Genomic DNA, 13,532 nt, shown 5'->3' with positions numbered 1-13,532 from the left:
ACCAGCAAGAACATAGGACAGGGTCAAATTTGGAGTCTTCTCTGCTCTTGGAAAAAGCATTTAATTTCTCTGGGCTTCCAAAGGCACTACCTGCAAAGGAGGCCTGTGGTAAATCCATTTACATGTGAAAAATACACAAATGCATACATTTTTAAATGCAAAAAAGAAAAAACTTAAAAAACTCTACTTATCACTAACCTTAACACTACTCAATAAGACGCATTACCCCCATTTTGTTCACACTAAGTATACTGCAATTTAAAGATGATACTAAAATCTGTGAGGACACAAATGGGGTGTTGGCCTGTGTCACAGCAAAAAAAGTGACATACAATCTTTAAAAGTGAAAAAAATGATGAAAATTAGCAAGAATTGCTCTTTGATAAGCAGAAGAGCAGGCCAGTACCTCTGCTGGCAACCTGAAAGTACCCTGCTTCCAAGCTGAACAACGCTCAGGATCCCAGAGACTGGCTGAGTTCCATCTTCTATTTACAGCTTATGAAGAAGATACCTATACCTGAGCTCTCCCTTCTCAGGACTAACTAACCCAAGCAATCAGACTGGGCTCAGAATTAAGCCCATCTGTGAATTACAGCAGATCCAAAAAGTCATAAAGTCATGGTTTTCAGTCTTGAAGCTATGGATCAATTTTGCCTAGTTCATGGCCCAGAACCTTCCTACCCAGAGCAGTCCTACAGTGCAAAACCCTCAGGTGAAAGAAGAGAAACCAACTCATCAAGCATGTCGACGCTCTAGCATCAAAGTTCCCCAAGGATACCTGGAAATCTATGAAACATGTAGATAACACAAGTTTTAAACCACTCTCTAAAAACACAAAGTTTGACCAATGCTTATCTAATAACCAATTTACGAGAATTTTGTTTGTGTTTAATTAACTCACATCTACTCTAACAGATCTAACAATACTATTTGCCTCCACTATTAACAATAGAAAAATATAGTTTAAACTAGGGATTGGCAAACTCTGAAAAGGGCCAGAAAGTAAATATTTTAGGTTTTGTGAGCCAGTTTCTGTCTTAACTACTAAACTATGCCACTGTTGTGTGAAAGTGGCCAGAGACAATTGGTAGATGAATGACCATGGCTATGTCATGAAACATTACTAAACCACTTAAAAATGTAAAAACCATTCTTAGCACATGGCCCTATAAAGACAGGTAGCAGGCAGATTTCACTCATAGTTAGCTGACTTAGCAGAGTTCAAAACCAGAGGCCTTGGAGACGAAAGAAGGAAGATTATTTGTCAAAGAATTTCATTCTTTCCCTGCCCTCCCACCTCCATCCCACTTTCGTAAAAAATGCTATTTAGAGGACAAAATGAAATGATCAGGAGGAAAGTCTCTATCCACTCTCCTTATTTTCCAGTTTCTTTCCCTGTTTTTTCTCATCTCAAGAAGATATTTAAAATGTTGTGACCAGAATCATCAAAATTAACAGAAATAAAAACAATACACTGAAAAGTAAACAGTCTGCCTGAGAAAACTGCAGACATTTCAAAACATTTTTGCAGACAATTTTTATACTACCTTATTAATCAATATATCTTAACTTCCTATGCTAAAAGGCAAGAGGAATAAATCTGGACAAGTGCCAACCTCTAATTCAGCTGGAAGAAAGTAAAAGATGATCTATTTACTATGACTTGACCCTAATGTTTTTCTCAGAATACACATGTTCAATTGGAAAAGAATTTTTTTAAGTTCCATAAGAATCTTCCATTTTTTTCCTTTAACTTACACATGAACATAATCTATCCTTGTAATTTTTTGTAACATACTACAATTTAGAATCCTAAATGTGTAAGTGAATTTTAGGCATCCTGAGAAAGAACAGAGTTCACCCATCAAAAAATGCTAATTGGCTTTTTGAGCTTCAGCCTTTTGATCACTCCTTCCTAAAACACAGAAGTGCTAACGACATGTACTGGGTATAAAGAATAGGCCACAGCCAACGCAGTTTCAACAGGGATGATTCCCACTCCCAGAGGATATTGAGAGCAGTGTCTGGAGACATGTTTGGTTCCTACAACTAGGGGGACAGAGAGAGAACGGTGATGTTGGCAGATATCGGGTAGACAGCAAGGATGCTGCTAGACACCCTACAATGCACAGGACAGCCCTTAACACGAAAGAATTCTCTGGCCCAAAATGTCAACAGCAAAAAGGCTGCAAACCCTGGATAGAGGCAGCAAATGGTAGGGTATGTCCAGTTTTAAACTAAAGTACTTTAAAGTTGATCTCTTCTTCAGAAAACAGTAAGTTAGATTTAGAAATTTAACATTAAGATATTTAAGAGATACCGACCAGGCACAGAGGTTCATGCCTGTAATCCCAACACGTTGGGAGGTCGAGGCGGGCAGATCACGATGTCAGGAGATCGAGGCCATCCTGGCCAACATGGTGAAACCCCATCTCTACTAAAAATACAAAAATTAGCTGGGCGTGGTGGCGTGTGCCTGTAATCCCAGCTACTCGGGAGGCTGAGGCAGGAGAATCGCTTGAACCCAGGAGGTGGAGATTGCAGTGAGCCGAGATTGCACCGCTGCACTCCACCGTGGCGACACAGTGAGACTCTGACTCAAAAAAAAAAAAGATATTTGCTAGATACCTACTATCCACCTGTCTGCATAAAATATAGTTACCTTAAACAGGGCACTCTTTCAGAAAAGCTATGATATGACCTCAAGTGACAGAGTTCATCAAACCAAATGATTTACTTCCTCCCTATTACAGGCACATTTAGCTATACTCACTAAAGCACTAGATGTGAGCTCCATTTCAGTACAGTTAATCCTCAAACTTGTCTGAATTTAAACATGGTTTCAACCTTAAAAATAGCAGCTTGGCTTGATAACTGAAACAGAAACCCATTTTAGTTAAAATGTCCTACTTCCTCTCCTGATTAACCTACTAATAACAACTGAAATGCAAAAATCACTATTTTAGAGTTGTTCCTCCTTGCCTTAGTTCTGCTCAAACTTTTATAAAAGCTGCTGCTATCAGGAACTTTACCAAGACAGAAGGGATAAAAAATGCAATAAGGCCTTTACAATCTGGCAAACACAGGTCATCAGAGCTGTTAAATATCCTTTCATTTTCTTAAAGATTATAGAAGTTGCAGAACAAGGGAAAACTAAGACTCCTGAATGCAAAAAAAGCTAAGAATAAACCAGGTGATCGGCAACAGCTAGTGAACCACTCATTCCAGGAAACTCTCAACACTTCAGTCCTTCAAAAAAGACTAAAGTTTTCAGTTATCACAAAAAGCAATAGCTGACTCAAAAACAAATAAAAGTGATCATTTTAGTCACTGTTTTGCCCACAGCCCAGACACCTCTTAATGCAAATTGAAAGCTAAGAGAGAAAATCCCCTTCTAATAATACAATTGTGACATCTCCCTGACAAAAATATTTGTTTAGGCCCTGATAACAGTGTTCATCTGGGAACAACACACCCAATTCAATTAAAAAAAAAAAAAAAAAATAAGCTACTATCTTCAGACCACAGTCATGAGTATCTGGCCCAGCTGGTTTACAGGAAATAAGTTTGTGTCTCAGTGAAAAATGCTGATCAGGAAGAGTCCCGCAGAGCTGTTGGACTGAAGAGGAGTTAGAGGACACCATCCTCAAAAGGCTCTAATGTTTGTTCTTGCATTTCTAAATGCTGGATGCACTATCAAAGTTCCATCACTTCCCAAAAAGCACAGATCTCAGCATTATATCCCAGAAAATAAGACAATCTCCCTCATACAAACATGAACAAACCCCAGCACCAAGTGCTATTGTTTATAAATAGACTGCACTCAAGGAAGGGGAAGGAGATCATATTTTCCTTATATGTCATTCTTAACTAAGATTTACAGATTTATGAAAGCAAGAAAAAAAATGGGGAATCAAAGTCCTAGTTATGCGTATTGCCATGGGTCAACTTTCATTAATAACATCTACTATGCTGGACTCTTAAGAAGTACTACTGATGTAAAGCATGTAAGCACATTTCTGTATGTGTATTACAGTAAGTTAAAAAAAAAAAAAAAAGGCAACTGGGAGCAGTGGATCACACCTATAATCCCAGCACTTTGGAAGACTGAGGCAGAATAGCTTAAGGCCAAGAATTTGAAACCAGTTGGTCAACATAGTAAGACCCCGTCTCTACAAAATAAAAATTTTAAAACTGGCTGGGCACAGTGGCATACACACCTGTAGTCCCAGCTACTCAGAAGGCTGAGGTGGGAGAATGGCTTGGGCCCAAGAATTCAAGGCCACTGCAGTAAGCTGTGATTCCATCACTGCACTCCAGCCTGGATGACAGAGCAAAACCCTGTCCCAAAGAAAAAAAAAAAGGTATGCAAGTTCTCACCTTCTAATGGCTTTCAATCAAATGCTTATTAAAGGCATTCTCACTTTCTCACTTGATAAATGTTACATAGGCAAAAAGATAAAGTTTTAACTTCACTTTCACATTTTCCATCAGAGTCTCAATTTCCATATTTTAAGAGTTAATATTAATCTCTACGGTCATATGCTACGCTAATTATTTAAAGAGTGATCATTTGTTATACAAAACCTGACTCATTAATTTACTTCTCTAGATCCAAACATCAGACTAATTAATAAGACAACCCTATTATACACACCATAGACACTAAGCAACTTGTGAAATCTGCTTGTAAGAAATGATGACTAATTTCAGGGAGACCTTAACAAAGTTTCTCCTTTCCATCTGCTCAAATTCTTCCAAGTTATCATAAAGCATTTTCAGGACATTAGTCTCTGACCAACCTCTCATTCACAGTGGAATTTTTATTAATTTTCTTAGCTGAGATTTATTAACCCTGAAATATACAAACAAGTTTCAACAGATTAGGCCCCCTGTTGCCTCTAGTCCTCCAAGGAATTCCTCCCAGAAGCAGAAGCAAGGCTTCGGAGTGCTTCAGGATAGACTTCCAAAGAATATCTCAGAGGCAGGCAGCTGCTCCAGGGTGCGAGAAACTGGGGCACCCTTGGCCAGCCCACTCTTGCCCCAGAGTCCAGCCAAATGGTGGAAAACACAGAGCTGTGAGAGAAGAGAAAAAGAACAAAGCCCTCCCTTTAAAAAAACAACAAATAGATTGCTCTCAATCTACGATGGTCTTTAAAAATATCTTGTTTACAAGATAGACCTAAAGCCTAGTGAAGGTTCCATATCAACTGAAACCAACTAAACGGGCAATTTAGAGGAACCCAATATCTATCTAAATAAACCGTTCTACTAGACACCAAAAAATGACACATAGTGACCGACCTGCTTGGCTCTACTAAAACTCAAGAATTCAATACCCAAACTTGCCAAAGAAATGTATTGCAACCTCCTTTTGCTATGTTTGGTGTTATTAAGAATAAGTTAGAAGCAGTGAAAAAAAAAGAATCAACTCGAGTTCTGGATGCTGGACTACATAATGGTTTTCATTATAATGTTTAGCTCTGAAATGAGCTCGAAGACATTCTGGGAAGGTATAAATCTCTAGCAGTAAATGTTTCAGAAAAAGGACCATATTCATTATGGCTTCAGAATAAAAGTGCCTTTAGTCATAAGCTAAGGTATCAGAGAGCAACATGCTCTATATCGGGGGCACCCAATCCCAGGGCCGTGGACCTGTTAGGAACCAGGCCACACAGCAGGAGGTGAGTGGCATCGCAGGTCAGCAAGCATTATCGCCTGAGCTCTACCTCCTGTCAGATCAGCAGCAGCATTAGATTCTCATAGGAGCACGAACCTTACTGTGAACTGAGTATGCCAAGGATCTAGGTTGCATGGTCCTTATGAGAATCTAATGCCTGATGACCTGAGGTGCAACAGTTTCATCCCCAAACCATCCCCCGAAACCTCTGACTCCCCCCATCCCCACCCCTGTCTGTGGAAAAACTGTCTTCCAGGAAACCAGTCCCTGGTACCAAAAAGGTTGAGAATCACTGCTCTATATTTTACATCAGATCTTTCCATAAGCAGATGGCAGCCTAAACAACAGGCAACAGATTCCTAAGAGGCAAGACAACATAGTGGCTGGGAGCCTGGGCTACAAAGGCTACCTGTTCAAATCTCAGCTTGCAGCTGTGTGACCTTGGGCAAGCTAATTAATCTCTCCGTGCCTCAGTGCCTCAGTTTCCTCGCCACTTAAGTTTTACCCTGTTAAGATAGGAAGGCTAATGTCACACGCATAACGGTTAAGCTCACAGAGGGGTCTTAGAATGTCTATCTGCTTGGGGATTCAGTGGCCCTCCAAGCCCTTAAAGAATACCTTCTTTCTGCAGTGAAAATCCAGTACAGAAAATCTGAGAAAGGCAATCTTAAATACAAAATGCTCCACCTCCCAGTTCAGTACCAACAGCCTTCCCCTCCAGCAGCCACTTTCACCTTTCATCAAATGCTTTACACTTAAAGCAGAACTTCAGCCTCTCATTGAGGACTAAGGATAGATATTACAATATTGGAATTAGCTTTGCCTAAGATTTCCCAGTAACTGAATGAGTCACTCACGTCTTTAGAAACAGAGAAAATGCCAAGGTTGCCAGAAAACCCAGGTCCAGATGTTTGCATAAATCATTTTCAAGTGATCATCAACCAAAGCCAAAGGACATTATTTAAGGAAACACTTTAAGTAAAATATATGACTTTTTATGATTTTCCTGTAATGGAGGAAAATCTGAAAAAGAGATTACTGGAGGGAAAAAATTACAATAATTTCAACCCCAAAATTACACAACATATCAAGTTAAGCTTAAAACTCCTTACCTTTTTCCAACTGTTTTCTTCAGCCTCATCAAGAAGCACTGGACAAGCTCTGAGCTCAAGATTTAAAGATGCCCATAGTGCTTGTTTCTATTTTCTCTGTCATACTACCTAGGGGAGGCAGAGGCTTTTAAAATTTTGATACATCTCTCTGCGGCAAGATTTTTAAAACCTCTCACCGACAAAACATGTTGAGTGCTCTGTATTGATGACAGCATCCATAAAAGGGTCTTTTTTCACTTTCAAAATAATTCCAGTAAAGTTTTTACTTTAATCTCAATTAAATTCAAGCCATTTGCTCTAGCATAACACACACAAAAAAAATGGCAAAGATATTCTTTGGTCATTTAAGTTATCACAAAAGAGAAAAAAATATATATCAACTTCACGTCTAGGCTTCTCTTTCTCGTAAGTCAAGTAGAAATAGTTAGATTGCCCTGTCAGGGTTTGAGTTCTTCAGGTTCATTCGTTACAGAGCACACTACACAACACCCAGTTTCACCGCAATTTCTGAAGTGCACAGGTTATTGGCAAATAACTTGAAACTGAACTCGCACATACCGCGCGGTGGGTACCCTTCCAAAGGGAACAGATGGTGTCCGCTTTGCTTATTTTTGGTAACTTTAAATAAGACTTTGGATGGGTCGTCTTTCCAACTCATTTACCAATTTAACCACTGGACGCAGGACTGAGCGCCCCACAGCTTTCGGCTGGAGTATAACACGCGCTTCCCCACTCGGTTCCCCCTGTCTGCCACAAACAAACCAGATGTAATAGCTGAAGAATGACGACACTAAAATCAACCTAGAGATTCACATCTAAAAGGGCCGCAACACGAAATAAACTTCTCTCTCTTCAGAGGCAGCGGGGAAGAAAAAGAAAAAAAAAAATGCCTAGCTGGGTTCGGTTTGATCCATTTCCGCGACTCAGGGGGTCTGGGCTGGTGCGGGCGGCTTAACCCTGTGAGAGCCGAGAACGACCCCACCGCGATACGCGGGCCCCAGGCTGGCGGGGGGCGCCTCACGCCGCGCCCGTTCCCCCGCCAGCAGGTGCCCGAAGCCACCCCAACAGGCCGGGTGCGAATGCCGGAACATGGCCACTTCCCTGAGCGCGATGCCGCCGCCGCCGCCCAGCACTTTGTTAACTCGGCGCGCCCGGGAGACGTGGCTCCCAGGTGGTCATTGCCGTCCGAGAGCTACAGGGCCCCGGCTGGAGGCGGCTGGGACTCTCCCCCGGCCTGGCCTCGCCCAGCACGGGTGTGGGGCCGCGGCGGGAGGAAGAAGTGGGGTAGCAGCCGCTAACCAGGGGCCCGCACGCCTGGCCCCTCGGAGCCCCGCGCCCCCTTCCCAGGTGCTTACCTGAGGAAAGGAGCCCTCGCGGCGCGGGTTCCTGGGGTAGTCTAAGTGACCCCGGTCCAGCATCAGGTAGAGCGAGAAAATCACCACACAGAAGATCGCACTGCCGAACACGGTAAACTGGCGGCTTAACTTCATTTTCCTCGATAGACTCGCGGCCAGGACACTGTCCTCAGCCAAAGGAGACAGCGGACTGTGGACTCTAGGAAGCAGCCGCCGGAGGCTCCCTTCTCCCGGGCTGCGCCACCTCCGCGCTCTCGGCTGCGGGTGCGAGTCCCCGCCTTGCTCCGCACCTAGTCTCCGGTGCCACCACACGCCCTTGGCCTTCGCCCTGGCCTGCCGCCCTCCCCGGGGTCGGGCGCCCCTCTCGAGGAGAGACTCGCCGGCAGCCGGGAAAGGGGGGCCCCCACAAACTTGATCGCAAGCTCAGCGCCGACCTCCGGCAGGGCGCCCGGGGCAGGCGAAGGAGAGGTCGCTGCCCGCACTTCCTGCCACAGCCGCCCCAACTGAGTCGGCAGGAAAAGTTTTCTCGACGAGGGCAGGCGTGTCCTCCTCACCCAGGAGAGGCGCGGGTTCGGCAGCTCCCGGGCCGGGGCCGCGCAGCTAGGTCAGAGAAGCAGAGGGGAAAGGAACAGGGTCGGGAGGAGCCTAGCTCTACAACTTCTAGCTGGGACGGTCGGGCCGCCCCCGCGGCACCGCCCCCGCCTACCCGGACTGAGCCCCTTCCTGCCGCCGCCGCCGCCGCAGCAGCTGGGCCGGTGTGCACCCCGGACTCCGGGGCTCACGGATTGATGAGTTTCCTCAGAACTAGCGTCCGCTGGCCAGCCTCTCCCGCCCCCCGCCGCCCCTACCTTCCCCCTCTCGGACCCAGGCTCTGCGCGGAGGCGCAGAGGGCGGGCGGCGGCAACGCTGGGAGAAGGAAAAGGAGAGCAGGGAGGAAAGGACCGTCCCCGGAGAGAAGCCCGCTCCAGCTGCAGCCGCGAGCCCCCTCCCTCTTTCCCGCCCCACAAATGCGGAGATGGCGGCGGAAGCGGCAAAAGGAAGCGCCGGTTCTCCAGCGCCACTTGGCGCTCCAGCACCGCCCGCCACGAGCAGAAGAAGACAGCGGCGGCGCGGCGGCCGCTGGGTCAATAGGCGCCCGCAGCCCCAGAGCCGAGCGGGCGGCTGGCCCCGCCCCCTCCCGACGCTCCGAGATGAGGGGGCGGGCCCCCGGATGCCCAATCACAGCGCGTCGCCCGCCGTGCCCGCCCCGCGCCTGCCTCCCAGTGTCCCGGCGGTAGGAAGACTTCACAGGGCTCTTGTGACCTGGCAGGCAGCTTTGTGGGAGTTGAGGCCTTCGGGGGCGTTCAGGCGCCAGCACCCCACGTCCAACAGGGGTTGAGCTTACACCCCACTTCCTTTGTTGCCCAGGTTTCCCATCCTAGGACACTCGGGCCTGGCGTGCCTGGAAGAGTACTTGGTGAAGGGCTGGAGGAAATGCAAGAGAAGAGGGCTTGCACGTTCTCTTCGGGCTATTTCCTCCTTTGGTGACAGCCTGTTAAAACCTGGAGGAAAGGAGACTGACAAAGGGCCGTCCAGGCACATGTGGAAACATCTGACTAGGAAAACCATGAGTGTAATCTGAGAAGTGATGCTTCTGCCAGTTATTGATTCATCGCCTCTCAGCTCCAAATTCACCCTTTTTGACTGCACTGTAAAAACAGATCTGAGCCTTTTAAACAGTTTTTCGTTTGCCTTCTGGGACTGAAGCTTTGTCAATAGAGGGCGCTGAAGAGACATTACAGAAAAAAAGGATTTTGCTTCCTGGTTTCAGTGTATTGATAGGCTTTTGCAGCATGCCTGGCTTTCTCCACTGCCAAGGTCCTATAGTGCTCAGTCACTAGCAATTTCCTCTCACATGTCCAACTCTAGGAGCTTTGTAGAGGAGGTGAGACACTACCCCATGAATAACTTCCCTGACACCCTAGAGGCATTTGCAGCAAGTTGCAGAGGGCACATCTTCCATGAGCTTTGCAGACGTAGCCCAATGGTGACTTCTCTGCCATTCAGTGTGCCAGGTCATGCCCTCTCCAAAAAGGTCTAGATCTTAGCCCTGGGAGGAATTGGGGAGGTTCTTCATTGGGCACTCTGTCTCTCAGCCCAAGAGTTAGTTATAAAGTTAGCTCCTTATAGCTGCTGTTGCTATATTCTTTAAAGTTCTCTTCTTGCTAGTGAATCCTTCATTACTCTAATCCTCTATTGTAGTTAATAATTCTTTTTATTAAGGCTTCCCTGTCCCAGGAGTAGTCCCAAGAAATAGACCTGCAAAGATGGGATTAAAGGTCAGTTTGATTGAGGTTTGAGCTTGAGCTCCTTGCCAAAGGGAAATGTAATTCATGACATGCTGGGCATCTCAATTAAGCAATTACCTGTGGTTGATCCTGATGAAGTGCCAACTGAAGCCTGTGCCTTGGGGCCCCAAGTGGCTGCTACACTTGACTGCTGTGGTTATAAAGGTGACTAGAAGGACTGGTGTGGGATGGATTCTTTTGCGTGCTTTTGAGTGGTTATAAAGAGAAATGACAAACACAGGTTTTTTAACTCTCAGAGTTATGGTATGAGAACCAGAGATATTCTGTAGAATTCTAAAAGCTCTGGTTTATTGTAGCAACAAGAATTATACTGAGAATCAAACAAAATTTTAATTTTCATGTTACTGAATTATAATTGCTATTAAATTCACACATATTCTGGGTTTTTCGTGTAAAATTGTGTTATTTTTTAATAATAGAATCTCAATACTTGAAATGGGTTGGACCCAGATGAAACCGACAATCTTAAACACTCCAACTCTTTCTCTTATCAGTGGAAGTAGGTTGCCCTCCAGTGTCTAAAGAGACTAGCCTTGCTTGAAAATCTTGACTATAGAGGATGCCACTGTCTAGATGGGCTCCCTGATTTCATTGGGGATGACACGATCTCAGAATAGCAGAGGCCAGGCAGCACATAACCGACAAAGACAAGGTGGGCACATCTACCTTAAACGGCAGCAGGAAATCAGACTGCCTTGGCTTATGGAGCTGCTCTGGGAACAAAATAGACAGGCAGTTGAAATAGATTATTGCTTGATATTTATAATGGGTAAAAAGATCTAGGTCAGGTAGCCAAAACCTGACTTGAGTCACCACAGTGGATGGTCACAGTCTCTCGGTTCTCAGACCTAAGTCAGTTCACAGACCCATAGTCCCTTGGTTGAAAGAGAATCTGTGTCCCCTTTAAGAAGGATCTTGCACCTTGGCTATAGTACACGTGGCAAATTCTTTCAAGCTTTCCCCAAAACGACATGTGGCCATTTACTAGTGACGCTGCATTGGCGAAAAGGAAATACACAGATCATTTGAGGTTTACTAAACACTGGCTCTGAGTTGATGCTAATTCCTGGGGACAGAAATCACCACTGTTAGTCCATATACCAACTATGTGGCTACTTTCCCAATGTAATTGGAATATGTATTAATGGCATAATTTTAATGGCAAAAACAGCAATTACTTTTGCACCAATCTAATCATTGTAATAGGCATACTTAGCAACTGACAGGATCCCCACATTGGGATTTAGCCATAGAATGAGGGCCATTTTTAGGGAGAGCTAAATGGAAGCTCCAGGAGCTCTTGGAGCTTCCACTTAGCTCACCAGACACAATACTGCATGGCTGGGAGGAATTGCAGGAATCAGTGCTATCATAAAAGTCTTAAAAGGAGTAGGGGTGGTGATACTTACTCTCATTTAATTCACCAGTGCAGAATAAATCTAGTAGAATAACTGTGAACTCATAAACTTAATCAGGAAGTGATTCCAATTGCTGCTGCTGTCTTAAATGTATTATTTTTACTGAAACAAATCAACATAGCACTTGGCACTTGGTATATAGCTACTGATGTGGCTAATGCTGTTTTCTCTATATCTATTTGTAAAACCACCAGGAGCAGTTGGCTTTCTCCTGTTAGGGCCAACAGGAACCTTCGCAGTATTGTCTTGGGGGTATGTCAATTCACCTTAATATAGTCCACAGAGATGTTGATTGTCTTGACATGCCATAAAATATCACACTGGTCCACTACATTGACAACATTATGCTGATTGGACCTGCTAAGCAGGAATTAGTAAGTATTTTAGGTGCCTTAATAATATATATTTGAACTAGAGAGAAGGAGATAATGACCTTGAGTATGAGATAACAACTCTAAAGTGGTCACTTCGGATGAGGGATATGTTCTAGGATGGTACAAAACCACTGAGTCACTGAGAGATGAATCCAAACAGATGGTGTGGGTTAGCAATGGTTAGGATTTGGGGGAAAAGGGGCAAAGTGATTGTTGCTGGGACTGGTCATACCAATCATGTGGCCATGGAAGGAAAGTGGTATAGGCTGAATGTTTCTCTTTAAAACACACATGTTGAAGTCCCAACCCCCAGTACCTCAGAGTGTAATAGTATTTAGAGATAAGGTCTTTAAAGAGGTGATTAAGTTAAAAAGGCGATTAAGTTAAAATGAAGCTGTTAGTGAGGCCCTAATCCAATCTGACTGGTGTCCTTATAAGAAGAGAGAGAGACCAGGGATACATGCACACAGAGAAAAGACCATGTGAGGACAGATTGGGATGGCAGCCATCTGCAAGCCAAGGAGAGAGGCCTCAGGAGAAGCCAAACCCGCTGACACTTTGATCTTGGACTTCCAGCCTCCAGACTGAGAAAATAAATTTCTGTTGTTTAAGTTAGCCAGTCCTGGGATTTTGTTATGCCATCCCTAGCAAACAAATACAGAAGGCAACCACCCAGCTGATAGAAAATACTAGGTAGGTGCAAAAGTATTTGCGGTTTTTGCAGGTAGTGGCAACTGCGATTTTTTAAAGGTAATGGTAAAAAAAACGCAATTACTTTTGCACCAACCTAATATTTGCAAACCACATATTTGTTAAGGGACTAATATCCAAAATATATAATGAACCCACGTAATTCAATAGTAAATAAATAAATAGCCCAATCTTAAAATGAACAAATCACCTGGATAAACATTTTTTCAAAGAAGACATACAAATGGCCCACAGCTAATATTAAAAGGTGCTCTAGGTCGGGCACTGTGGCTTCTGCCTGTAACCCCAGCACTTTGAGAGGCTGAGGCGGGCAGATCACTGGTGAAATCCCCTCTCTACTAAAAATAAGAAAATTAGCCATGTGTAGTGGGAGGTGCCTATAATCCCAGCTACTGTGGAGGCTGAGGCAGCAGAATCGCTTGAAGCCAGGAAGCGGAAGTTGCAGCGAGCAGAGGTTGCACCACTGCACTCCAGCTTGGGTGACAGAGCAAGACTCTGTCTAAAAAAAAAAAAAAAAAAAGGTTTTCTAATCAT

The 13,532-nt window shown here is 44.5% G+C and overlaps 2 protein-coding genes across 5 annotated transcripts in view; one reads left to right on the top strand and one right to left on the bottom strand.

The window, feature by feature from the left end:
- MAN2A1 (mannosidase alpha class 2A member 1) overlaps window positions 1-9,334 on the bottom strand; it is a 177,381-nt gene extending 168,047 nt beyond the window's left edge. For 2 of the 4 annotated variants that reach the window (XM_063612896.1, XM_055298144.2), the window contains exon 1: window positions 8,148-8,276. Coding sequence is in view for 2 of the 4 variants with exons in the window: in XM_055298143.2 (XP_055154118.1) it covers window positions 8,148-8,282 (135 nt within the window). In the remaining 2 variants the exon portion in view is untranslated. Of the gene's footprint in view, window positions 1-8,147 lie in introns of all 4 variants that reach the window. The other 2 variants (XM_055298143.2, XM_063612895.1) reach the window with 2 other exon arrangements.
- On the top strand, window positions 8,936-10,872 carry LOC129492688 (E3 ubiquitin-protein ligase RNF217). Its single transcript, XM_055297887.2, has one exon. It carries the CDS (start codon window positions 8,936-8,938, stop codon window positions 9,422-9,424), a length of 489 nt encoding a protein of 162 aa, XP_055153862.1. The 3' UTR covers window positions 9,425-10,872.
- The last annotated feature ends 2,660 nt before the right edge of the window (window positions 10,873-13,532 follow it).

This window comes from Symphalangus syndactylus, chromosome 11 (genome assembly GCF_028878055.3).
Source record: "Symphalangus syndactylus isolate Jambi chromosome 11, NHGRI_mSymSyn1-v2.1_pri, whole genome shotgun sequence".
In the NCBI taxonomy this organism is placed as follows: domain Eukaryota; kingdom Metazoa; phylum Chordata; class Mammalia; order Primates; family Hylobatidae; genus Symphalangus; species Symphalangus syndactylus.
This window is presented reverse-complemented; position numbering and strand designations above follow the sequence as displayed.